Raw genomic sequence first — 27,930 nt, 5'->3', positions numbered from 1 at the left:
TTGTTGTGCTTTAAAATATTTTATGCAAATTGCAAGTGATTCTAAAAACACAAAATAAACTGAACAGATGAAATTCAACTTGAAAATTAAATTGGCTCCTCTATATGTGGCACAATGATGGCAAATAAAACCAGGCCACTGTTGATTAAATTCTTACTTAACTCTTTTTTGCATGTTCATCATCATCTTCCTTCCTGACCACTCTCCCATGGTTATGTTTTTGTTCTGGGTTTGTGAGTTGTTCCCTCCTCCCCTTTTTTTTTTTTTTTTTTTTTTTCCCCTCCTTGTACCGGAGTGGAGAGGGGCAGGATGGAGTGGAAGCGCAAGTGTTTCCTAGCTGCCCCGAGCTGCTGACTGGGCACCCCATGTAGTGGGGTATTGCCTGCAGCACGGTTCAGTCCCCAGCCCCTACTTTCTCTCATTTTGAGTTGACAGCTCAGTTCTTTGCATTCAGCGAGTTGATGATCAATGCATCATCCCACTTGCATTATCTCACTTTGGCTTTTATTAGTGGTAGAGTACTCTGTACTAGTTGATCAAAAATAACCAGTGAGAACCATCCCCTTTGGCAGCATTTCCTTGTTGATTTGGCTTATCTTAATCACTTTGCTGTGCTGGCAGTATTTAGGAGGAGAGTATTGCTTTACTGCTTTTGCTGCTGAGAGAAAAGTCTGTGGAAACGCAGTCTAAATAGAGCTAGGGGTAGACTGAATCAGATTAGGAGGAGGAACAGGAGGTATCAATTTAAAAGAGTAGTAACCTTAATAACCAAATGTGTTTTGATTTTACACCACTTCACCAGCTTTACCAAATGCTTCGGTTTGTCCTAATGTGTAGGAGATGAAAATTGGGTGATCTTACAGTGAAAGAGGAGATTGCAAACATTTTTTTTTTGTTCAGAGAAAAATGTAGCAGCCCTCTGTGTCCAGTGCTATTATTACATAAGCAATAGAATGAGGAGCAGTGAAATTACCCATCTTGTAGCCTGGGATATATGACTGAGCTCAGAGGATCAAACGAAGAAGCCGAGGAATGCAAAGGCTGCAGGGAGAGTAGGTGGATGGTGGAGATCATGCTAAATAGTAGAACATGTGCAGCAAAAGGGAATTTGACTGCAGAGGATGAAATATAGTGCAATGGAAGAATAATTTCTAGAATGAGTCTGAGTATCCCACTGTATTTATAAATCTTAGAATTGAGGAAGAGATAAAACCAGACAATTGTTGCTGCTGCATGCAAATACACTAGAAGAATAAAACTTGTGTGCTGACACAAGCAAGTAGGGCTATAAAACAAGGTAGAACTTGAAATTTTCCTACCTATTAGAAAGTTCCTCTCATAATTTTATTAATGGATATTAATCTGCCGCATGTATAAACAGATTGACTATAAACTCTCCCTTAGCAAAGCTCATATTGGTTGTTTCTCTTTTAATCCTGTTCTAAATAGGTTGACAAGGATTATTGTATAAAAACAGTAAATTGAGTTTTTTTGACCTTTGCAGCATCTGCATGAAATATAAAGATATAAGCGATGAGCTTTGGATGTGTTATTGATGTTTTAATCAGTAAAGCAACACAAAGTAAAAACTGCATGTCAATGTTTCATTACTACATTCACTTTTGAGATTAATTATCCCAAGTGGTTCTTATGTTTGTTAGGGAAAGCCTTTAGGCCCAGTGAATTTTGACTAATTTGTTAGAAAAGTTATTCTAATTTACAATCTTTATTCTCTCCAAACATACATAAAATACAAATGTAGCTTTTACTGTGTTGCAACACAAATCTTACACAGTAAGTAATTGTGACAGTGCTAGCAAGTACTTTCAAACAATGTGCTATAATAGTTCAGTGCATTTCTAATGTGTGTTCTGCCTGGGTTAAGAAGTCATAAAGATGTTAAATAGCATTCCCAAAGGTTATCTCTGATTATACTAGCCAAGAGAATAGCATCAGAATCATTTGTGGATATTGATAATATTTTATTGTCTGACAGGAAACAGCCTTTTCTTATCTGTATCCACTAATAATTTTGAGTAGGAAAATAATGAAAGTTTGTAGTACTGTGTTCAAAGAAGTAAAACAGCAGTAGGACAGAAGTGAGGAAGAAACCTCTACCTCCATGTAAAATTTAATCTCATGAAGTAAATTTTGAAGCTTTTAGTAATTAATCACAAGGCAACTGCATCTCATCTAGGGACAGTTTAGAAGTGTTCGACTTCAGTGGAAAATCCTTGTTGACTCAGCAGGTTTTGGAAACAAGTCATCATAAACAGCGGGTAACAAAATTTAACTTATAATTGGAAAATGGTGATATAGCTGCTATGTACAAGGGGAAAGTAGATTCATGTGGGACGCTTCAATGAGCAAGTGAAGTGGAAGAGAAATGGGAAGATGAGGGGACTGACTGCTAGAACTGTGCTATCGCATCATGGCGTGAGTGCACTGTCTCATGAGCTGTGAGCAGGAGAACAGCTTAAATGGCATAGAAGAGACAGGGCAGGTGAGAAAGAAAATGTGAAAAGTACAACACATCTCCAAGAGAAAGCTGAATTCCTTACCAGCTAGATTATCTGGAAGCCCCATGCAGTGCTTTGCAAAACTGTCTGGGTCTGTCAAAATGCTGCCTGTCAGTAGATGGTGCTCTTTATATCAGCTATTTACTCATGCTGCCTGTGTTTGGCTGTGTTTTCAAATAAAAGGTCTGGTAACATTCCTTAACAGTTCATTTCTCTGAATTCTGATGTCTGGGAGATTAGAAAATGGAGGCTTTTGAGGGGCTGCCAAAAGAAATGAAAAAAGTAGTGTTGACTGGGTTCCTTTGAAACATCCTCCATCCTTGAATTTTTTCAACAACTTATTTTGCTTGTGAACACGTATTGTTTTGAACTTGGACAAATTCAGAAGCTTCCAGCATAAAAACCTTGAACAAACATTGTGGACTGGAGAATATATAGCAGACTAATTCCTTTTGGAGACTGACCTGTGAGACATTGCCGTAACATGGTCTAAAATAAAACTGCAAAGCAGATTTGGCAAGTCATTTGCAGTTCTAAAGTTTTGTTTTGCTTATCAACTCTGCAGTTTTACCTGCTGTTTCTGGATAGATAGGAATGAGCTTATTTTTAAATGTAATGCTTCTTAGAAGGGACTTAAATGAATCAATGCAATTTTGAGTTTTACCTGGAGTCATTTATTCATCGTTAGTTGGATGGATATAAAAAGCTGCATAAAAATTAAGATTTCCTTGTTAATGTGATTGAAGCATTATTGGATCTACCTGCATTTTTTGTTATTCAGAAAATATACCAGCTCTGGAGGAAAAAAGTAAAATGTGTTAATTATGTAAAAATATCACTTGCCAAAGGCTGCTGTTGAGACGAAAGCCCTGATTTGGGCAGCACACCAGCATGGCAGACCTAATGGGGAATTTAAGATGCTTAGAGTTACATATGTCTTTATGCAGTGGCCTGTGTATAGAACATCACCTACTTAACCAAGAGTTAAATTTTGGCTTGTGAGATGATTTTGCCCCTGGAGTGAATCTTGAGAACTGTCTGCTGTTCACTGCCTGACACTACTGGACTCTCTGCAAACAAAAATTGAAGGATTAACATGAATTTTTAATGTAATCTTAAACTACAAGCAAATGATCCAAGGAAGAGAAGGGAACTGAGTTCCCTTCAGAAATTTAATTCAAATATTTCTAGTTCTTATTTGGGGCCAGTTTGTCATCCCAGCACATTGATTTAGATATCCCTTCACAGATGTCTCTCCAGAAAGGTTATATATTGTAAGTACTCAACACATTGCAGCAGATGATTTTCATTCTCCCACTGCTTAATTTACCTTCTCTCAGCCCTTCTTTCACATTCACATCCTTATGACCCAGGTTCCTTATATTGAGGCCAGGTGGACATAATATTTTTGTTGAAAAATCTCAACTCCACATTTTCAGGGACATCTCACAGATGCCTTCCCAAAAAAGATGTTGCTGGGATATTTGGGGCTGATTTACAAATGGTACCTGGAACCCAAGATGCAAATTTTCACTTTACTGGCATTTCTCCCCTGCTTAGCCTCCCTGTAGTGCCTGCTGGGATATTCCTGGGAAAGTCCCATTTTCCCATGAATGGCCTGATCTAGGAGATACGTTCAGAGCATGGCAACAATATTAACTTCCGCCTTCCCTTCCTTCCTGCCTCTTGAATCTGGTCTGCTGAGTCCCATCTATGTGGGCTTTAATTGCTCCAAATCTTTGAGTTTTTGAGCAGAGATAGTGCTGCTGCCACAGCCTTCTGTTTCCTTTTAAATAAGAACAAGCTTCTGATCTTTCTTTTGCTTTCAAGTTTATTTGCTGCGCTACAAGGGGTGCTTCCTGTGAGTGAGGTGTCTCTCTTTGGCCTGGGCTGGCCTTGATATGAATATGGGACTTGTGCTCTGTGGCTTTTTCTGTGTCTTCTTGTTGGCTAACCTAGACAGGAGGGGCTGGCCTTCATGAGTCTTGGAGTCTTTTTGCTTTCTCTAATAAAGGGGATAGAAAGGCATTGTAGTGCTTAAACTCTTTTTATGAATATAGGACTTCATAGGGATGATAAGAGAACAGGGGAATTTCCTTATTAGGGAGAGAAGACTAGTTTCCCAAAAGTAATTAGCAAGAAATTACACTGATGTCAGAAATGCCCTGCTAGTTTTGAAAAATAAGTAGAGTATCTGCCTTCTAGATACTTATTTAAATTTAGAAATCCATTATGACCTTCTACACAGGCTTTGCAATGCTATTGCGTGAATCAGATGGGCTAATCTGCCGCTTCTGTCAACATCTGCCTTTTTTCTCCTGCCTTTGCTGGAAGTGGAAGCAACGTCACACTGGGATGCAAGAGGTTGACCTGTCAGCTGAGACTCAAGAGACATTTTCTTATTTGTACTCCTGTACATGTCTGGCCTATGAAGTTGTTCTCCTCAAAATGTATTTGGCTCAAGAGAACACAGTTAAGAATCAACTGGCAAAGGTATCTAGAAAACTTTGATTGCTGTTGGGGTATAAAATACCTTGGCTGCTGCACTTGGCTTCTGCATATGAATGAGCCTCTCCGTAAAGATTGAAAGTTGGCATGGGAAGTTTATGCTACTTTTTACACTACAAGCCTCTTAATTGGCGCATCTGCTGGAAATGAAGGTGACAAAAATGTGATTCACTCAGAAGGAGTAAACCTTGTAGGAAAGCAACCTGTCATTATTTAATAGGGATAAAGATCCTCTCAGGATGTTAAATGTTCTCCTTGTACAAATGTACTGTTGTTGAGCTAATGGCAGAATTAACCTCACCACCTGCTAACGCTGAAGTAAGTTTCTTTTATAGCTCTTCTCATATAGAAATACTTCACTGTCTGTGTCTTTCCAATAAAAAAAATGGACTGTACCCCTCACCTCTGACATACAGGAGCTATCAAAAAATCCACAGCTACTTCTCAAACCCTAAGCTGTGACACATTGAGTACCTTCTTGAAAGAATACTGTAATTAGAAATGGAAGGATCAAGGTGTGATCTCTGCTGGACAGATTTATTATGTCAGGGTAACTCCATCAGTAAATCCAAAGAATAAAAAAAAATTCTGCAGGTATCATTAACTACAACTCCTTCAGAGAAAGCCTTAGCAAAAGGAATATTATGCCATAGACGTGTTTTTCTTTAAAAAGCATGTCACCAAAAAGCACATGACCCCACTGACACTGTCAGATACCTGTTTCTGAGATTAGGCTTAGCCTATATTTGAATAACCTTTTTATCAGGATATCCTGAATATTTAGAAGCATAGGGAAGATTTTTTTTTTTTTTAGTTTAATTTGTAAGGAGGACTTGGGATTTTAGATAAACGTTTATGTTTTGTTACTAGTGTTACCTGAAATCTCTGTAAAGACCAGAGGTACTGCTCTGTTCAACTTCTTTTTTTTTTTTTTTTTTTTTCCTATTAAATAAAGAACTATTTGTATTATAGTAGTATTCCTAGTAAAGAAAACTAACTTTTATAAGCCTTAGAAAATTCTACCATTGAGCTACACATTGTAATTTTTAATTTACACATTTCAGTTCATATCCATGTTAGCATGGATAATGTGAGTATGAAACAGGTACCTTTAAAACAGTCATGGTCCTGTCTAGTTCTTCTCAAGGCAGCCTGTTTTGTGATTCTTATTGCTAACTATTGATAATTGAGCTGGTTTTGAAAGAATCCAATTAAGTGACAGAAGAATTGCAGATAAGGCATCACCAAATATATGTGCTTATGAGTCAGAAGTGTTCTCATGATCCATAAAACAAATACAGACTGACCAACTTCCTTTAACTCTTATTGAATTCACAAGTATAAAATCAAAACTTTGTGCTGTTCTTCAGACCTTTACATTTTTAGCTTGTCTTTTGTTATTTATTGTTCTACAATTAAAGAGCCACAAGATTTCAATGTATTATTGATGTTTTCATGCAAATTAAACATTTTTCCAGTCTAATTTGACCAGTGGATTTTGTTGCTACTACAGGCTGTATTTTAGCTAAATTCTTCTATGTGACCATCTTTAAATAAGTATGTGAGAAATTCCAAGAAATCAGTGGACCTACTTATATGCCTAAGTTGTATTTATTTTAATTCCTGATAAGCAGTCTTGGTTTCTTTCAAGTGTAGATGTAGCTGCCTAAGATGCAACTTGCAGAGGTGCTAGGATTGGTTGGAAAAAAAAGAAAAAGTGGGAATGAAGTGTCCTTTATAATTGTCAGTTTTGTAGTATAGGTAGATTTTGAGTGGTGGTTTTGTTTTGGTTTTTTTTTTTTTTTAATTTTTATTTTAATCTAGACCTGAAGAAAATATTTTTGACAAATACAAAACATCCTCAAAAGTGGAATTTCAGTTGCTCTGATGATATTTCTGAGTTCAGGACAAATTGTTGGCAAAAGGGGAGCTACATTTCATCACTGTCTTAGTTACTAGATATTTCTGTTTGCTTTCCTCCCTGTACCTGAATAGATTGGAACTTAGAGCTTTCACCAAGATGGGGCACTCTCCTGTGCCTACTGCCAATCTGAACAGAGTATTCTGTGATGAAGACTCACACCATAAATCATTTTCGCAGTGGATGTAGTACTTAGTCCTTAAGACAGGACAACAGACAATCTGCAACTTTTGTGTGCCATGTTAAGGGTTAATGTCTCAAATTTTTATTCTTGCTGTAGTGGATGGTTAAATGCAATAAAAAACATATGCTTGTAATAAAATTTAGTTAATTACTTGTTGTAAGTTGCTGTTAATACCAAGCTGTTAATTGAAATTAATTCTGTTCCTTGTTTGACTCAACAGTGGTAACAAGCAGGCTAGAGAAGTTCAGGGAGGAGCCTTCACAGCTGCCCAAGGCATGCTAGTACGGCACCCGTTGTGTGAACAGAAATTGTCCATTCTCCACATCTGTGCAGGACACAGAGTAGGTTTCTGTTTGTAAAAGCAGGACAAGAATGTAATCTATGATAGAAGATGGTGATGGTTAGAGTCCAGACTTGAACAGATTTGAATTGTCTCAGGTAGAGAAGGGGAATCAAAATCACAACAATTGAGGTATCTTGTGAAGTAGGAACCCTCACCCTGACAGAGCAACTCTCCTTCTCTGCGTTTTCTCTGCAAATATCCAAAAGCAAATATTTATTTTTTTGATTGGAAGGAATCTTCTGCATTGAGTGAAATGGATCTTTAGTTTGGCAGGATTAGAAATGCAGTGTTTTTAAACTGAGTGAATTTTAAAACATTACACTCTTTGGATTTGGCTGTCAAAACCGAAAATTGATTGTGCTCTTGGTCCTACTTGTGATTTTATTTTAAGCATTGTTGGCCTGTCTGTCCCAGTTGTGGCTTTCAGGATTTTTGATAGCAATTAGAATGATGTCAGGCAAGCTTCTTGACAATGCTGAGGAGTGCTCTGTCTTCTCCTTTCTCGTCCTGCCACTCCAGTTCTTCACAGTTTGCTGATAGTGCCACTGCCATTTATCTCAACACCAGCATCTGCCAGTCATGATTCTTGCTTTCAGAGTGTGATATCTCACTGAAAGACAGATCTCTCACGGGAAATGTGTCAGCTTATTTATCCTTGCTTGTTGTTTTGATACTGTCTTTATCCCAATCAGGATAATGCTCAGTGATATTTTTTTGCACAACTTTATCCTTTCTTGTTGATGGTTATACTGGTGACAGCCTTAAGAAGGAGTTAACTCCTTCTAACAACTTCTTGCTTTCCAGACCAATCCCATTATTTTTCATAATTTGTTTCCTTTTCCCTCCTTTGCAGTCTGTCTGTAGTACACCTAAGCTTGTGGCACCAGTACAGAAGGTAGTGGATTGGGCCAATGCCAGTATTGCTTGAAAGCCAGGTAAAACCTCCCTCTTCCTTCATTGCTCTTTGAAAAAGTCATAGTATTAGACTGATTTGGGAGCCTGGGGTAGAAGTTTCTGCTTGTCCAGAGCTGGCTTTAAGCACTGCCAGAGCAGTCTCTTGGTAGGCACAGCAATTTCCAGCAGTCTGCTGGAGGCAACAAAAAGAAGCCAGGGGCTGACTTTTGGCCCTTGTGCTTGTGAAAAGGTGAAGAGACTCTGTAATGGAGACAGGAGGCTGTGGACCACTGCTGCTAATATAGGAGGGAGGCCCCCCCCTAGAGACGGCATTTGTTCCTCTTCTTTTCCTCCAGAAAGTGGGAGGATAGGAGGAGCAAATCTATTTTACAGGACCTGTTCCACTTCTGCACCTTTCCTCTTCCTGGAGACCCTGCCAGTCTCCAGTCTTTCCCCTACCTGGTCCTTCCTGGAGAGGGCTGACTTGGCCCTGTTCACCTTGTGCTGAGAGCCCTGAGCTGGTGCTGCTCAGGTGTCCTCATCTCCCTTTTTCACTCTCTTCTCTCCCCTCTCCCCTATGATGTCAGAGGACCATCCTCATCTGTTCAGTGCCTGGATCGAGGGGGCAGTGATCCCTCTGTGGTTCCAGATTGTGTCTCTTCTTGGACTTCAGGTGTGTTTGAACTAGCTTGGAGTCTGTGAGGATGTGGTTCTCCTGGGGCCTCCGGTACCTTGTCTGGACTTCATTTGTGCTCCTGTGAGACACAGTGAGATGGCTGCACTGAGTTGCTTCTCTTAAAAAAAAAAACCAACGTGTTCTGGGAATGTAGATTTAGGTGAAACAGAAGGCATTGTAGCTCTACTCTGATCCTTCTGCTGACCAGTGGTGGTAAATAACTCCCTCTTGTGTGTGCTTCTAACTGATCTTGTCTTTTGTGGGATCCTCTATGTGGACTCCAACGTCAGGCAGTGTGGTGTGGCCAGATGCCAGCGGACCAGACCAGGGCGAGGAGGGACTGTGTGTAGGACAACTTGCATGGGAGCAATGGAGGAAGGACTGAGATGTGGGCTGGGTGCTGCTTCCAGCAGCGTGCTTTGAGCATCAGGCTGTGTTAACAGATACGAGGGCCCTGGGAGCAGCCTCCAAGTCTTACTCATGGCATCATTCTGTGCCTCTCTGCCGTGCCCGGGGGTCATGTATTAGGCCAACCAGTTGCATTTTGCCATGTGGAGCAAATAAGTTTGAGGCTGCAAATGTGAGACAGAAGCTTGCAATTCAGGGAGTACAAGGTGCTTGCTGACCACACTTCCAGCACAATTTGGGAGTCGTGGTAGGTACCCTACATCTCTACAGTTTTCATTCAAAGTGGACACTGTGTGTTGCTCAGTCATAGGTGTATGACTTGCACAATAGCTGCTGTAGTGTCTCTATTTTAATCCTTGCTAGGTGGCATTAGAGTTAATGTCTTGGCTAAATAAAGTTGGTTCTTTAAACTTTTTAAAGTTGTTCTTTAAAGTGTGCTTTAAGCTAAATTGCAATGATTTTTTTTTTTAATATATTTTGTTTACCATATTGATTCTTTGTTTTTCACAGGGAATTAAGTAATAAATGAGAATGTGACTGAATTTCTGATACAATTAAAGTTTTAAACATTCAATCTTTTATCAATGTATAAGGGAAAGTGTCTTACAGTATTTTCTTTTTTTTTTAAATAAACACATTTCTTTTGGTTTGTCACTTTGTTCTGTTCTTAGTATTAAAATTCTAAATAACATGGACAGGAACCCAACACAACGGAAATTTCAGTGGTTTTATGGAGTGTCTGCTTATTACTGTAATTTTCTTCAGTCTTTGCTGGAAAAAATCTGTAAGTATGACTATCTGACTGTCTGAGAAAGTGTATTTCTAAACCAAAATGTGTCCTTTCCAGATTCTTCAATATTTTAAGATGTCATATAAAAATACATTCACAGGTTTGGCTCATTTCTTCTGTTCTTTCCAGAACTGAAACTGGCTTTTATGTTTAGTCATTGATTCTGAATTCTATGCAGGCAGTTTAACGTTGGAGAAGTGATTTGGAATATATAAAAAAGATTCTTATTTTCTTGGTTTCAGAAATAGAATCTAAGCATGTTAAAAAAAAAAAAATCATGCTTTTGAAGTTCTTACTGGACATTGCTGCTCCTGCTGCTTCTTGTCATAAACGATGAAGATGATGCTGTTAGTCTTGCTTCCAGAGCAGCCTGAAAAGATTTGACAGTAGCTTAGATGATAGCTTTTGGAGCTGTATAGTTTAAGTTCTCTGCTATATCTATCTATATCAAATACACATAAATTTTTAATTTGCTAATTTTTACAAATATCATTGGCTTTTTACAGTTTGCTTGCAAAGACGTTTATATTTTGATTTAACAAATAGTTCCTTCTCAACTTCACGCATGAAGTTATCCCACTCCTTTCCTCCCAGTCTCTCTCTCTGGTCACAGATACATCAATGGTTTTCTGACACATTTTAATGTGGGTGACAGCCACCCATCTCACTCTGTCCCTCTTAGGTGGCAGCGACCATGTTAATTCTTTCCTTTGCTCTTTCCTTACCTCCCCTCACAGGTGTCAGCCCCATTTTCTCTCAGACTGCCTAACTGGTTTAACACAGTGGTTCGACGCTGAGTGGTTGTACTCCACGTCTACTCTGTGTTAAGATTTCTTTGTGTCAGAAACACAGCTGGCAGAGCTCCACACGCTGGTCTAATAAATGCCGGTGCTTCTCGTTGAAGACTTGCCTTGCTTATGTCCTTTGACCAACACAGTTATAACAAAATTGGTCCTGCTTTGTCTTTTTCTAGTTAAATTGTAAACTCCAGAGCAGAGTCTCTCGTGATGTGTGTTGGAGCTGAATCTGCCTTAACGCACTGAGCAGCGCCTCTTTTATCTCTCTTTCATATAAGTGGTTTTTTAGGCAGAAACTGTAGGGTCTGACTTTGGATAAATTTGAATGTAAATATGCGTTAACTCTGCTTCTATGTCAGGATCAGTGTGTTGGCAAACTGGATGTTACAGGTGGTGTCAGGCAGCCTTCTTCCAGCAGACCTGCGGTCCTGTTTGACTGAGGACCCTGATCTCCACAGTCACTGGATTTTGTAATCTGAGCAGATTTGTAGTTTGGGTTGGAGACGCTCTTTTAAATAACTTGGCTCATAGTACATAAAGTAGTTTTAATAATGAGATTGAATCCTCTGACACTCAAAAATACAGCGGCCTTTCTTCTCTGGAGCAAAATACAATAAATAAAGGCAAATTCTGGTGAATAAATTGACCTTCAAAATTGGCAGACGTGGTAAACTGCACCTGGAAGGCTGAAGAGATAACTTGTATGTCATTGCTTAGGGCGAGCAGGGCTTGGTTGCTAATGCTGTTCCGAACACTGAAATACACTCTCTAGTATTGTGCTGTAAGATTGATTTGTTTATTTATTTGTTCTTGAGTTGGTGAATTTAAGTACTGTCTTTTCTGCACCATGGAACAAAGAGAGCATGAAATCGTGTCACGTATTAAATATGCTAATTTTGTTTTCTTCTTGGGAGTAATTTTTATGGTTTGATATACACATAGCAAAATCTGGGGTTAGGCAATTTTGAAGAAAGAGTTTGACACAAAATCCTGAAGAAATAGATTTCTCCTTCAAATACACAAGAAAAGATCAGAAAAGTGATTATTCTCATTAGATGGATATCTGGCACGTGAGTTGGCATAGCGCTTGGCAGGATTATAACTAAAAATGTTGCCAGCAAAGAGCAATCTCAGGATGAGCTTATTTCAGGAAAATGACAGGGAAGACGAGACCAAAGATTTTTTTTTTTTAATATACTATTTTATTTTAATCAGTTTAGGCCTACTGTTTGACTGAGCTGATAAACAGAAATAAAGTAAAATATAATATGTTTTCCACCAGTCTAGGTAGTTTATATATAGTTAGTGGCAGGGGACTCATTTGGTAGGTATGTTTATGGTAAGGGTAATTTTCCTTGGTTTACTGGGATTTTTTTTTTTCAGTGTAAAATCTAGCTTTAGAGCAGGGAAGAAACTAACAAATGAATTTTGTGGGAGGGAAGCATATTTTTTAATAGCCTTTCATTTAGAGCATCTGGTGGGAAAATATTTGGAGTATGATGTTCCAAAAATGAAAGCAACAATAATATACTTTTTATAACCATTGCTTTAAAACCCCTGTATTCCTCTAACTCATCAAGTTTTTATGAATTAGAAAATTAAACATAACGTCTGATGGTGTCGATGTAAAAATGTTCTCTTTGGACTGCAGTTGTAAGTTCATCAAACGTTTCAATCATAATTCTGAACATTGGACAGTAAAAAATCAGCATGTATGTTTGTTGTGCAGTGATCTGTATATTGCAGGGCATAATAGCTACATTTGAAATGGTCTTTCAGTTCTACAGGCACAGAGGGAAATGTTAAATTTGTACTGTAATTGCTGATAAACTTGTTCGTTAGATATTTATCATGATGTGCTTAAACCTTTTAAGAGGAGAATAGTTGCTGAACTGAAAAGAGCATCCTCTTAGTTAAAACAAACATTGTCACTACTTGTGTACTTTCAGCTAGGAATAAATAGCTTGTAAATCTATAGCTAGCTATATATATTTGTATACAAATATTTGTAATTTCAGAATGTTTATGATGTACAAGAAAAGCCATTAACTATTTCTTTTTTAAGGGCTGACAGACTTTCCTCTAGTCTTCAAAAATTCCAGTGCTCAAGAAATAACTTTAAATTTAAGCAGAAACTCATATAAAGATACACCTTAAAGTCTTGACCCTGTTGTTTGGGGATTTCTATGAAATCAAAGAGACTGCTTTTATTATATGGCTATTTTTACTTTTTTTTTTTTCTTTGATGTGTTTGTGAAGGACATGCATTTCTATATGCGTGTAATGAAAATCAGCTAACTGATACCATAATATTGGGCTCTTCATTGAAATTCAGTTTTTTCTTTGACTCAAATAGCAGTAACAAGTAGGCTAGAGAAGTTCAAAGAGGAGCCTTTGATCTTCTTCGTTGCGTGAGGAACAGTTACAGGGCACTTGCTCTCCCTCCAGAGGCTGCCCCTTCTCCAGACCTGTGCGGTGTCCAGAGCAGGTTTCTGTATGTGCAGAAGACGAACAGAAAGGTTAGTGGTAGAGCAAGCGCTGTCCTGGTTACAGCGTACCATGAACACCTCTGGAAATTTCAGGTTTTTTTGGACACCAAGTCTGTCAGTCAGGCTTCTGCCTGCTGCAGGTTGATGAGTGGCAGCAAAAGATGAGAATCAATTATTTGCAGTGGTTTTGTGCATTATTGTGATACCTGTAAATGTGGGTGCTGTCTGTTCATGTGTTTGAAACAGGAGTGTATTTTTGTTCAAAACAAAAAAAAAGGCTGAGCTAAAGGATGTGCATTTTATTATATATTAAACTGTAATTTTCCTGCTGTTTCTTTAACTTCTGCCCAGGTAATGAAAAAGAGATAGAGAAAATGGGACATGAGAAATTCAATACATGTTTGCCCGCTGGAATTTTAGCTCTGCTGTATTCCTTGGCCCTAACTTAGTATCTCTGCATGAGATATTTTATGGACTTAATCGGACGTGCAAAGCACTAGCTTAAAACTGCTTTGGTCCTTTGGGCTTCCAGTTATGAAAAATTTCATAGCAACTTTGAAAAGATCTGTCTGACAAAGTACATCTGCATAAATGCCGAAATAAACCCTGGCTGGCAATATCAAGGGAATCTGCCATGAGTCCTAATGGAGAACAGTTGAGATCACATTTGCTTTCACCTCAAATTTGTGCAGAAAAAGTTCTCTTGAATTCTTCTACACCACTAAGGGGCTGGGGGACAGGTATTCTTCATGTACAGTGTGGGAAGGAGAATACTTGGATTTTATTCCATAGACTCAGTTTTTTGACAGAATAACGAAGTAAATTGACACATTGGTGTTCACACCCACTTACAATCACAATTGTCTAATGTTAAACATTTGTTACTGGTAATACCACCCATCTATTTAATATTTCCTTAGACTCCTGGGCAGACTGTGTTGCTAAAAAGAAAAGATGAAATAACTGAATATGTTTTCTTTTTTGTTGTTGTTTTGCCTACTTTTACAAAATACCTGCAGTTCAGGTTGTCTACAACTCAGCATTTTTATATGGCTAAAAAAAATGTATGTGCAAAGGTGAATGGTTTCATTACATGAAATGTGACTTTATACATATGATAATGCAGTTGACTTAATTTATGGAAGTTTTCTGTATAAACTGTTAATTTATTTGTTGAGATAATCTATTATAAAACTGACTTTTCAGGAAAGTATTGAACAGTGGGGTTTTAAATTTATTTATAAAGAAGCGACTGTTTTAAGCAGGAGTTCTACTTACTTCACATAATGGTGATTGTAGGAGGGTTGAAGGTAAGAAGGAAGCACAAAAACTAAAACTCCTTGTAAACATCACTCAACTAGGAACAATGTCAACTGAAATGCTCAGTATGAACCGGTATCACCAGCTCTCCTTCCACTGGTGTGTAGTCTCCTTTTCCCAGGCAGAACCAGTCTTTAAGCTTGTTTGCACAAAAGATTGCTTGTTGCAAGATCTTTTCTAATTGTGGTTGAGGAATATGCCTGGCCTGAGGATACTCCTGATCTTCCACGGTTATATCCAAACTGGAACACAAACATTCATCCCTCTTGTGAATTTGAAGTCTTCAAAGGCTGCAGCTATTGCCCTTTGGGTGCAGAGTTGGTCACTCTTTTAAACTGTTATTCAAGTAGGACACGGTGCAATATGTTTCTGTGATGCAGGGAATGTGTATGCAATGCAAAATAATGTTAAAGAACCTTCTGCTGTGTGTGAGTCCTGTGTGATGTATTTGAATAGCTGCCTCTTGTGTAACGTGCTGGTGATTATTGGATATCTGGCAGTCAGAGCAGCTCCTATCTTTATATCGTATGTAGACATCACAGATTAATATTTCTGAAACTTGTGCGTGGACTAAACATCATTTTTGTTCTTCCTTCTGTGTCTCTAGTCTGGGACTGTGAAGCTGACCAAGCCTGTGGCATTATGGACCCAGCAGGATGTCTGCAAATGGCTGAAGAAACATTGCCCTAATCAGTATCAAATCTACAGTGAGTCATTCAAACAGCATGACATAACTGGTAAAGTATGCACTATCAGAAATATTTCCCTTCCTTAAAATGTGGCAAATGGTTTTACTTGGTGATTAATAGATTGTGATTGTGCACTGAGGGCGTTTTGTTGATTGTATGACTAGAGAGTTTAAGATTTAGAGCAGAGGGAATATACCAGCTTTCATAAGATGTGGTAAGTGATTTCCTCATCTGCCTAAAATATAAATTTCTGATTATTCAGGGTTAATATAGTAAGGAAAGAAGTCAGTCTGTGTGGGGGATAAGGGCCACACTCTGTTCATTCCAAATAAATAACCCACCCTCCAAACATTAAGAAATGTCCTATGAGGAAAAATGCAGATGAGTTCTTTTCACTGAGGTGCTTCACCTTGAGTTCATATTCTTCTTTGCCTTTTTTTTTCTTTTTTTAATTCAACTTAAGAGTCACTAACATGGAAGATGGGAAGCAAGCCTAGGTGAGCCCCTCCCGAGGGCTGAAGCAGGATCAATACAGCAAGTTCATTTCTGATAGATGTTTGTCTAACTTTGTTCTGGAAAATTTGCAGTGGAGGAGATTTTTACATCTCTCTAATCCAGTATTTTATGGTCCTTAAAGTTGATATTTTTCTAGTATCAATCTAAATTATAATTTCTAGCCAGTGAAACCGATTTCTGTCCCAGGCATAGCTTGAGTACAAATAATTGTTCTTTCTTGCAGTCTTTCCTTTATTGGGTAGGGAGCTTCCCACTTGCACATACTTCCCTTGTCTAGCCTAAAAAAAATTTGTTTGTTCTATCGTGGTTTGTCCCTCAAATACCCGCAGGACCTCCACACCTTCAACACTTGATGTCTTGTCTTAAAATAATATATTAAAAAGCATAATTGTATTTTATTTTCCTGTTTACTTTAGAAGTTTATATTGATTTTGTTGATCTGCTTGACTTGTTAACTCCTACTCAGTTTGCTGTATAGTGGTATTTTAGCTGACCGCTTTAAACTGACATCAGTTTAGCAGAGTAACTGAATTCATATAAATATAGATGTATCCTGGGAGATAAGTAGTGTTTTTACTTATATCCCAGGCAGTAATTATTCTGTAAAAAGTTTAATGTGGAACACACTGAAGTGGTGGTATACAAAACTGGGAATTGTCATTCAGCCATTTAATATCAAGCAGAGACTTGAGTTTCACATACAAATGTCAGTCTTAACAATAATATATTGTTAACTAATGCGTGTTTCAATCAGTGTCTGTTCATATAAGTGTACTTGTGGTGTTTCAAATTTTCCATTGATTCCTGTTGCTGTTCTTTCCTTTCTGATAATACATGAATGATTGCAAACATAGCAAACCAAACTACCAGTATTTGTTTACTACGTAGCCATGAATACGCACACACACTTTTATATGAGAGGTGGTTTGTATTGGTTTGGTAAGTGTTGAGTTTTAGTACATAGCTATTGTGCCCATTTCCTCTAAGTCATCATCTGTTAAATGCAGTCCATAGGAATGTAGTCGGTGTCTCCACCCATGTGTACAGAGCTGACTGTATCCAGAGCGCTACCAGAAAAAAACTGAAGCTGTTTTAAAATTTTTTACTATCATATTGTCTCTTTTGAGAATTAAGGCTCTGTGAGATGAAGTTGTTTTCATTTCAACATAAACATAGATGGAGACCTTGTAGTTTCATTGCAGATGTGCAAAACTTTGAACTTTATAGACCTCTGTGAAAAAGAAGAATCAAGATCAATCTTTCTTACTTTACACAAAAGAAGCATAAGGAAAATATTAGTATGAGTGTTAGAAAGTAAGTCTGCAGGGAAGAAAATAACTTTAATTCAGTAACTACCAAAGAAAAGAAGAAACATGATCAATGTTTGTACAGATTTTATAAAAGTATATTGTGATAATATTTTGAGTGAAATCAATAACTCGGGAGGATATTTCCAGTGCTGCTGGTCCCTGTGACTCCGATTATTTAAAATCTAATAAGGGGATACAACAGTGGATTTGTGGCTCAAAAAAAGTAGAGCATGAAAGGAGCATGGAAACTAATATGACGATTAAGCCAAGGTACTGTAACTGGTTCCAGATACGGCTGTGGAAAAGTGATGTGATTGTTGAAAATTTCTCAGGAATTAAAGTAAATTTACAGGCTGCTTTGATATGGAAAAATACAATGGAAAAGAACTTGAAGAAAGTGACATGAAAAGGACATAAGGATATTTAAACTTTTATTTGAAGATGAAATCTAAGGCATGGTCATAAGCCAGGCAAATAGTCTTGGGCTAACATATCTAGCAGTTGTCAACCATAGGTGTTGAAAAGTGTGGCATTTTACTTGGGACTATTAGTTGCTGATAACAGTTTATTGAGTTGGGGGCCAAACACAACCCAAAATGCCCTTTCCTTTGTGGAGATTTTATACCTTTTTACTACTCCTGACAAAGAGCAGCTGCAGATGTATAAGAAAAAAATGCTTAATCTGGTGATTTACTTAGTGAGAAAAAAGATCTTCATATTAAATCATCTTGAGGATGCCATGGGACAGAGTATACTTTCATCAGATTTGCAGATGACACCAAATTGAGGGTAGAAGTCAATAGACTCAAGAGAAGGGCTACCATTCATAGGGACCTAGGCACAGGGTCCAGACGTAGGCTGGAGGACTGCCTCAACTGCCTTATGAAATTCAACAAGGACAAATGCAAAGTTCTGCAGCTGGGAAGGTGGAGCCCCTTGCACTCCATACAGCCTGTGGCTGGCTGGCTGGGGAGCTGCTTTGGTGAAAAGGACCTGTGGTCTTGATAGTCAGGAAGATGAAATGAACCAGTGTTGTGCTCTGGCAGCAAAGGATGCTAACAGAATCATGGGCAGTATTAACAGGAGCATAGCATAACAAGTATAGTCATTATTCCTTTTTACTCTGCACTTTTTAGACTCCAGTTCTTGGATCTCCAGTGCTAGAACTTGCATTGGAGTGAAAGTTCAGGTGAGGGCCACCAAGATGCCTGGGGCTGGAGCACTTGCTCTGTGAGGAGGAGATTGAGGGAGCTGGGCTTGTTCAGCCTGAGGAAGAGGCAGCTTGCTGGGGTGGGATTGGGGAACTAGCAGCAGCCCCCAGTTTGTAGCCCCCATTTATTTATCAAAAAAAATGGAGCCAGACCCTTCACAGTGATGTATGAGAGTCACCAGACTTGAGTTGAAAGAAGAGGCTGAGGCTGAACATAAGGAGAAACTTCTTCCTCATGAGAACAGTTGGGCATTGGAACAGGTTGCTCAGAGAGCTTGCGCAGTCTCTGTCCTTGGAAGGTTTGAAGCCCCAGTTAGATAAAACCTTGAGAAACCTGATCTGTTCTCATAGCTGACCCTGCTTTGAGCAGGAGGTTGGGCTAGAAATCTGCTGAGATCCCTTCCAACCTGAATTATTCTGTATGGTTGCTGAGTACTTACTGAGTACCTCAGAACCAGTGAAATGCATTTTGCAGCCAGTTAGGGAGAATTAAAGATGGAAAAGTCTAATAAGAAATTGGGAGACTTTTTTTATACACAAAATCCTTGAGTTCAGGGAGTGGAGCATTTGGTTAAGTTGTCTTACTCAGCAGCAGGTCAGAGGTCATTTTCATGGTGTTTGACCTAGAGTCGGAACCAAAAGAATTTGAAGGGCTAATACTGAGTGAGATCTAAGGGCACCTGAGAGGAATTTGCAATGGTAGGAAAAATAAGACAGTAAAAAGGGAGCAACAAAGATGACAGTGGCCTGTACAACCAAGAAAGCAATGTAATGGTAGGGCCATGTCACCGAAGGCTCTACAACTGGTGTGGGCATTTACACCAGTGTAAGGGGACATAGAAAGTTGCTCTGACTGGCCAGCTTTTTACACTCATTTTATACTGGTATAATCCAGGAGGCAAACCTCAGAAGTGGACCTTGCTTTCAGTGTGTATTTGGGGCTTTGAATTTGCTGGGCAGCAATACTTTTAAACGACTAGGGAGTTCTTGAGAGATGAGTTTTCTTTGATGGTCTTATCCTGTACCATTGAAACAAATGAAGATATTTGCAATGTCTCAGCATTAACAGGAGCAAGACTGGGCATAGAATGACTACGGAATAACCATTTTGGGGACAATGGTCCATTGAAAAAGTAAGAAGTCTAAGTAACTGCTTATCAATGTGTGATTTGTTGAAAGGAAGGAAGGAAAGAAACCCCGCTTCACCTCGTTTTTACGCCATGTTCCCCAGTGTGCTAATGCATGTCTTCAGAGCATGAGGTTTTAATGCTATGATCATTAACCAAACCTCATTCTGTCAAAGGAATACCCAAGAGGTACCTTGGTGCAAGTGAAGGAATTTGATAGGAGGTAGTTGAAAGGACTCAAGCCTTATTAAATTAAACTTTTACAGAGGAAAGGAACAGGATGCAAGAAAACCTTTTTTTTTTTTTTTTTTTTAGTTTTAGAAGGGACCAGAATTTATGAATATTCATTAAATACTAAACGGCACCTCAGAAAATGAAATATGAACTGCTACTGCAAACCTGCTGCAAATAGCTTTAAAATCTAGCTAATTCTATAACCTTTAAAGATGCTTGCATTAAATCAGCTATATTGACAAATTTTTATGAAATTCATATAAAATCTTGCTTTTAAAATCTGAATTTATTTGATTTTTTCACTTCAAAAGTATCTTTGCAAATGCTAGGGGTTTATCATATCAGCTGAAATGCTCAAGTTATTTAGCATGTTGGTGAAGGGATGGTCTCGTGGTTTAAGGTGCTACACTGAAATTTGGGGAAATCTTTGCTCCATTTCAGGTAACTCTGGTATTCTTAGGAAGCACTCTGAATCCTCAGGGTCTAAGTTACTCTATCCAAACAGAGAAGGGGCATCTTTTTATGATCAAAGTGTTGCCAGATACCTTTCTGATTTCCAGAACATATATAGTTTAATTTTGCCCTTTGTTTCAGGGAACTCAGCTGAGTTTCGTGCTGCAACCAATGCAGTGACCTGGGGATGAAAGGTGTCCAGTGGAGCGCAGGATGCATGGGTTTCTTTAATACCTCTGGTGCAGGAAGGGTGACCTAAACCAGGTGGCTTTATTCACCATGTTGTGACCTCCTGATCATGTTCATCCTCCTTGTATATGTTTTGGCGTCTGTACAACAAAGATAAAGATACCGTTGTTGTTAAATGTGTTGTAATATGTGTGTAAAAGGCGTTGGTTGAGCCAGCTGAGTCTTCCTGTTAACAGTTCCGTTTCATTAGGAACAACTTCTACTCATTTCTTGATCCTTCCCATGGCAAATTATTCCAAATTTGTAATCCTTCATCCTCCCGTTACTATCACATTGACCCAAAATATCTCTTTAGCACAACTAATGTGAGCCTTGATGCAAGAAGCAAAACAGTCTTCTGTGAAGTGACCTCAATAGGTGTTCACCCCAATGCTTCCCTGTCTGTGTTACCGGACACCTGCCCCTCCGGAGTCTTCTCACAAATCCTACTGTAGTTACAGTGCAGAAGACTACACAAACCAGCACCTTTTCTTATTTTACTGGACATTTTTTTATTGTCCCTTATAAACTGATCACAACATACTCTCAAGGTTGTTATTGGTAGAGGACTGTTTTTATGATCAGGTTTTGGACTGGTACCAAGTGAAGAAGGCCCTGGGTCAGGGCAAAGTGTTCTAGGAAGTACTTTAGCCTCCTTTAAAGCATTATTAAAGTTTTGCTTACCACATTTTTCTCTGTGTGGTCTCAAACCTGTAGCAAGTTTTGAGCATTCTACAGCACTGTCATAGATCTCAGTAAGCATCTAGTGTATTCACAGAAGATAAGAGTTTTTTAGTAGAAACAAAAAGAACCTTGATTATGTCCAAATGGAGCGTATTTCTGATAAAATAATTAATTATCTTCCTTGTTTTGCATGTGACAGTGCTCTTCATCACAAAAGATCTCTCCTCCTAAGCAGTGTTCATCTGATAGTGATGGTATAGAGGCAGTTTCCACCTCCAGCCATCTCTGTGAAGCCCTTCCCTTCTCCGTGGTGCAAAGCTTAAGCCAGCCTTGCCCAGGTCCTTATTTGTGCCACTTTTCCCAGCCCTTTTCTGTGAGGTCTTAACAGCAGTGTTGGTTGGTGGGCTGTCAGATCAATCGTGACTACATCCATCTGCGGTTTAAAAAATAAAATAAAATCACTGCTTCACCCTGGAGAGAGCTTTCATTCTGCTGCCTGGATAAGGTCAGACTTATTTGCAGCTTTCTTTGTGGAGCTGTGATGCTTGTGTTGGAAAATGTGAGGTACTGAAGTTTTCCCTGTTTCATACTTGGCTGATCTCAAATTTTTAACATGTGGAACACATCAAAGAGTGACGGTTTTGGAGTAAGGCTCCTGTTTGCATAATACGTGGCAACTGTTCTTTTTGCATGGAAAATTCTAGCAGAAATATATTAATGTAACCCTGTGCTTATATAGCATAGAATTGAAAGAAGTTGGGTGAGCCAAATAGTTGGAAAGTGGAAATCTTTTTTTTTCATTATTCAACCTCTTACCAATAAAGAAAATTTTGCATGAAAGTAATCTTCTCTCATGTCTTAGCAATGGTTCCTGGGTGTGGCTTTTCAGTCAGATTATACCTCATGCAATATGCAGCTAACTCCCACAACCAAAGGCAAAGCTGTAACAGCTCATGAGAGATCTGGTATAACCAGGAGGGCTCATCTGCAGTTCAGAAGGGGACAATGAGGCTTTTGAACACTTCATGGAAGTTGTAATTTAAGTATTAACATAGTTGATTATTTTCTAATAAGTTGGCTTTTCTGTGAGAAATAATCTGTGGACTATCATGACAGAAAGTAATCTTTTGATATATATATATATATATATTTTAATCTGGAACAGGAGAATGTTTCCTAATTAGCTGCCATCACAAAATCTTCATTATTAAAGCAGCTTGCTGCTTGTGCATGGGAGAACTAGGCTCTGTATGCGTAAGAGGAAGTTGAGTCAATTAGTTGCGGAGTTATCTTCTCTTCCGTGTGCAAACCAGTGGGGAGTGTCTAATGCCCTTATTTGTTACATAAAATCCTGTGTGGAAGAAGTGATATTATCATCTGTTCTGTGTAATAGGAAAGGGAACTTGCTGAAGGGCGATTGAGGCATTTTTGGCCTTGCTTGCCAACAACATTAATGTTATTCCTTCTATATCTACTAAATTCAGAATGAACAGTTTCCATGCTCCTGCCCCACTATCAGCTGTGAGATCTGCTGTGCAAGCAGATGATGAATGTTTTACACCATTTCCTGTCTTACTGGGTATTTCTTGGGTCTGATTGCTTTTCCTTGGTATGCTCTCTCCACTTGTAACTACCTGGGAAGATCTCTCATGGTTTCAATAAATGATTACAGCACACTCAGAAGTGAATTGCACTCTAGCAGCCTCTTTTTCTTTACTCTGTCACTATGTAAGAATTCAGTAGGAGCCGTGATGGCCGCGTTTGCTGTAGCTTTTATTCCTACCTGATGTATAACGCAGAATCCAAATCATCTTTGAACTGAAATTGTAATTCCTGTCCTTTAGCTTCAGATTTGAAATTCCCTGTCAACTTAGTTTAGGTAAGTTCTTCTGTACCCTTAGAGTGTGAGTATTTAGGTGACAGGAGAAAAAGGTATATTGCACTTAATTTGAAGCCGTGTTTACTTCCTCCTCAGTCTGTAGTCCTCAAGTGCTGTCAGATGTTGGGCAATTAATGTTTCATAATTACATGCAATGATATTTGGATTATTCCTTCCCTCTAACAAGATTTTTTTTTTATTTTTAATTTAATCTTGTTCTATTTATTTTAGTCAACTTTTACTGACTAGAGATCGTATCATCTTTTACCCTTCTCACTGAAAACATGTTTGTTGTACAGTCTTTGTAAACGAGATCCACTGTATTCTCTACAAAACACTGCTTCACATCAGTATGGTGTAAAACTCACCCCCAGAACCTCTGACCATGGCAGCCGGTTTCAAAATCAATTTCTGTTTCTCACTCAAAGGGGAGCTAAAAATGTGAATTAAGGTAAGATATGGAAACTGTATCAAATGGCTTAGCAAAGCCTATTTCAGGAATTCTCAAACCGTATTGTAAAGCTTTGTGATATTTCCTAGTTTGCTGATAAGGCTGCACAGTGTGTCTGCAAGAGGAACTGAACACTGGTTGTGATCCGCTGACAGAGCCAAAAAGCTTAGGGAGCTACTGATTTAGCCTTTGGGTACTTACCCTGTCTATCTTAGGTGACTCAGGCACCCAACTTAAGTGGGATTTGTAAGACCAAGGGTAAGAGAGTAAATTGCTGAAGTAATCAATGGAGGGGTGCAGGATGCCTCCAAAATGAGTGAATTTAGCGGACTTAATATAACTAAGAGAAGATATTATGAAAACACTCCTGTGCACCCTGTTTCCTTCGTCCACTTTGTTTTGTTTTGTGACCCTTCACATGTTCTTGAAGAAGTATGGTGTATTGAGAAATACCCACAAAGAAGCATGCATTTTATCAGCTATTTTTTCTTTAGTTGCTTTACAGGAGTATTGATTACTTTATTAATAGTTCTAACACTTTGCCAAATATTGAAGCTCTACCCTCTCATTTTATTTCTTAGGAAGTTATTTTTTTTACAGGTTTTTGGAGCCATCGCAAACTGTTAATGATTACATTATTACTTTACTGTGTTCCTTGATCAATCACTAGGCTGTGTGATCCCATTATCTAGAAGCTAGCCAGAGCTGGAGCACTGTTGTTACTTTGAGACCTCCAAGGAACAGCTTGAAGACATAGGATGTAGCATTGTAAACCCTCATGGCACATCTTTATTTCCTTTTTTTTTATTTATTTCCCCACTTTATTAATACTGATTAACTACTTCAGTGTGGTACATAACAGCCTGGAGTCTTTCCACTCAGAGGACGGGGTCCTTAGTTTAGAAGTGGCTGTTGAATATCTAGGCCTTCCTACGAATTGTACCGATTCCAAGTATTGTGCCCTGACCAAAGTCTCATTAAGCTGTAATTCTGTGTTGCTTTTTAAAAACTTTTGCTGTATCTATTGAGTCTAGAACTTACTTTTTCAGCTCGATTAAACTGCTGGTTAGTAGTGCTAGGCTCTCATCTCCCACCAAGTGAGGCTTTCCTGCAGTGCTTCAGAAGTTCTGGTTCCCGTTCTGGTGGGAACCAGGATGGCAATGGGAGGTATTGGAGGGTCTCCTTTCAGATTACTTGTGCTGTCGTCTGGGAAGGAGCATTTATTGTCTTTTCTGTGAAGACACAAAGTTAATTTTATGGCTCAGTTGTAGGTAAGGAAAACTTAGATGGGGAAAACTTCAGTGATTAAGTGGAGGAGTTGTTGGAGGACCTTACAATTCTTCACTTTGAAGAAGTGAATTAATTTGCTGCTTAGTGGGTGTGTGTTTGTGATATCAGTGAGCAGCTAGAGCTGATTCTTTTTATTTCAGCTTGTTACTTGCCAGCATGTGCTATTCACGATATGGGGATTTAGTCTTAGTGTAATCTTATAATTATTTGGCAGCGTTCCCCAGTCTAATAACACAGCTAACCTAATGATGAAATGCAGAAGGAAGCTCTCCTGAAATCCGAACCTGGAGGAAGCCACAGCTGAGAGTTTGACTTCTCCTTTGTGACACAAAGGAGCGAGTGTGCATTTATTCTCTCTCATCCGATCAGTCTGCAATTCATGGTGTCCCTTCTCTCACCTCCAGCTCTCACCGTTCTCTCTGCGACTCCTCTCGAGCCAGATGCGCTCTGCAGACTATGCTGCGATTCCAGCTTCTCTGCTGTCTTTCTAATTTTTTTTAATATATGTGTGTAGCTAACAAATCCACTCCTGCACCAAACCTCTGACAGATGGATTAACCCATATCCTAAATGTTGCCCTCTCCCAAGGCTCTGGTTTCAGCTGCTTTCTGCTGCCTGTGTCAGGGCCCGCGGCCTTGTCCAGGGGAACCGGGCCCGCCCTCAGTCCCCCGCTGGTGCTGAGCCACGGCAGCTAGCCGCCTGCAGGCCGCAGCACGGGGGAAAAAAAAAAATTAATCAGTGGCGGGGGAAAAAAAAAAAATCAGTGTGTTTTTTGACCTCTTGCCGGTGCAGAGCCGGCGGCCGGGTGCGGTCCCGCCGGGCGCCGCAGGGGGGAGCCGGCACACAGGGCACGGCCCCGCCGCAGCCCGGCCATCGCCGGCCCCGGGCACCCAGCGCTCCCCAGGCCGGGGGGAGGCGGCAGCAGCCCCCCTGAGTTACTGCAGTGGGGTTTGTCCCAACAGGGTGTCAGCGTTTGTGCGATCAGGGGCGGCAGGAGGGTGCAAGGCAAGCCAGTCCTTACCCCTCGCTTTCAGCCTCTTTTATTAGCTGCTCAGTTCCTAGTTTTTCCACGTCCTTCTTTGAACATTATTCTGGTTTTGGAAACAGCAGCCCAGCCATCTGAGCCTTTTACAGAGAGCAAAGAAACTGGAGGAAAAGGCACTCTCCTCTTCCACACCTCCCCTATATTGTAAAAAAAAAAAATCCAAAGCTGCTTTTTTTTTTTTTTATTTACCCGCTCAAGTGCTAAAACAGCTGGCCTCTGAAAGTCAAGATTTGCCAAGAGAATAGCCTTCAGTAAAAAGAAGTGCCTCCTAGTGCTCCAGTGAAAATTATTGTTTGATTTGATACAGTTAATTGCACGGGTTGGATGTCTGACAGGGTCTGGTACAGTGCACTTGACACTGAGCTTTATCCTTGTTATCATAGAATGCACAGCGGAGCGAGCTTACAAATACCTGGCTCTTTTAGCAGAGGTATAAGGACCCAGCTCCAGCATTTTCCTCTGAATCAGTGGAAGGAGCTCTTGGAACAAAAGAAAAAAAAAAAAAAGGCTGGATTCTGTCCAAGCCCTTACTGCAGTCAGGAATTGATCTTCAGCCCTTCACCCAGCAAGGATCTGCGCACCCTGTGAAGTGTTTATCTGATTCCTCAGATCCGAGTGATGATCAACACTTAACTGATGCAGGAGAAGGCTTTCTGTCTTTCTGTGTGCAGCCAGAAGAATTGCTTCCTACTCAGAAAGAGGAAGCCACCATGAGAAACTTGTGTCTTTTAACTGGAGCACTTATCCTATGAGGACAGGCTAAGAGAGTTGAGGCTGTTCAGCCTGGAGAAGAGAAGGCTCCAGGGAGACCTTACAGTGGTCTTCCAGTACCTAAAGGGGAACTTTTGACAAGGGCATGTAGTGATAGGACAAGGGGTAATGGCTTTAAACTGGATGAGGGTAAGTTTAGATTAGAAATTCTTCACTATGAGGGTGGTGAGGCACTGGAACAGGTTGCCCAGAGAAGCTGTGGCTGCCCCATCCCTGGAAGTGTTCAAGGCCAGGTTGGATGGGGCTTTGAGTCACCTGGTCTAGTGGAAGATGTCCCTGCCCATGGCAGAGGAGTTGGAACTAGGTGATTTTTAAGGTCCCTTCCAACCCAAACCATTCTATGATTCTATGAATTGATTTTGTTACCTGTAAACAGAAGCCCTGCACTTAGAAATGTGAGTCTAGACAAACAAAAGAAATAGGACCTTAATAAGCCATTTTGGTCTGAAACATGAACATGTAGATTAATACATTACCTTCTTAACAAGGTGCACTAAAGACATAATTCCTTAAAAAAACCCAACAAAATACAGTCTTCCGTCACCTGAGGTTTCATTAACCATACTGAGCCCCCAACTACTTTCCAGTGGCAAACTGTTTTACAGCAATCAACATTAAATGATATAAAACTTGGGGGACTCCTGTTCTAATAGCTTGTTATGAACTACAGCTACTATCTAACATAATCCAGTATGTGAATGCATACATGTGAGGGCTGTGTTGCTGCTAAAAGTCAGGTGTTCTATTCTTATTGAACTTCAGTTCAATCCACAGTTCTCTGTGGATTTTAGTCTTTCAGGACTACATTGCAGCATATTTACAGCAGAAGTGGGGTTAAAGGGTGAAAAAAAACCAAACAAACCCAAATAAAAAGACCCAGAAGGAGCCCCAAAGCCATGTCAGAAGATGAGCTATCCCACAGAAGTCTTCAGAACCTTAACAGCCTGCAACCCATCAGGCTGGGCAGATGTCACCCTGTTCCCCAGTAGCCGTGCTTGAAGCACAGCAGAATTCCTGCCCAGCCGCTTGGTAAGAGAAGCCTCCCAAGTTCCACAGACAAAAATGTTGCTTCTTAATTGCTGACTGAAAAAAACCAAATCCTCCCCCAAGGGGAATTTGAGGTTTTGTTCTGTTTTGTGAAATTCCGAACAGTGATACCCTTGAGGAAATGTGTATCTTCTGTCAGTGTGCCAT

The 27,930-nt window shown here is 39.5% G+C and overlaps 1 protein-coding gene across 6 annotated transcripts in view; it reads left to right on the top strand.

Annotated features, from left to right (window-relative positions):
- The window catches only part of SAMD12 (sterile alpha motif domain containing 12), a 178,359-nt gene that overhangs the window by 33,621 nt on the left and 116,808 nt on the right, over positions 1–27,930 (top strand). For all 6 annotated transcript variants that reach the window (XR_015257734.1, XR_015257733.1, XM_086741200.1 and 3 more), the window contains exon 3: positions 15,457–15,586. Coding sequence is in view for 4 of the 6 variants with exons in the window: in XM_086741200.1 (XP_086597326.1) it covers positions 15,457–15,586 (130 nt within the window). In the remaining 2 variants the exon portion in view is untranslated. The remainder of the gene's footprint in view (positions 1–15,456; positions 15,587–27,930) is intronic.

Source organism: Chlamydotis macqueenii, chromosome 2 (assembly GCF_036417535.1).
Source record: "Chlamydotis macqueenii isolate bChlMac1 chromosome 2, bChlMac1.mat, whole genome shotgun sequence".
Classification (NCBI taxonomy): domain Eukaryota; kingdom Metazoa; phylum Chordata; class Aves; order Otidiformes; family Otididae; genus Chlamydotis; species Chlamydotis macqueenii.
This window is presented reverse-complemented; position numbering and strand designations above follow the sequence as displayed.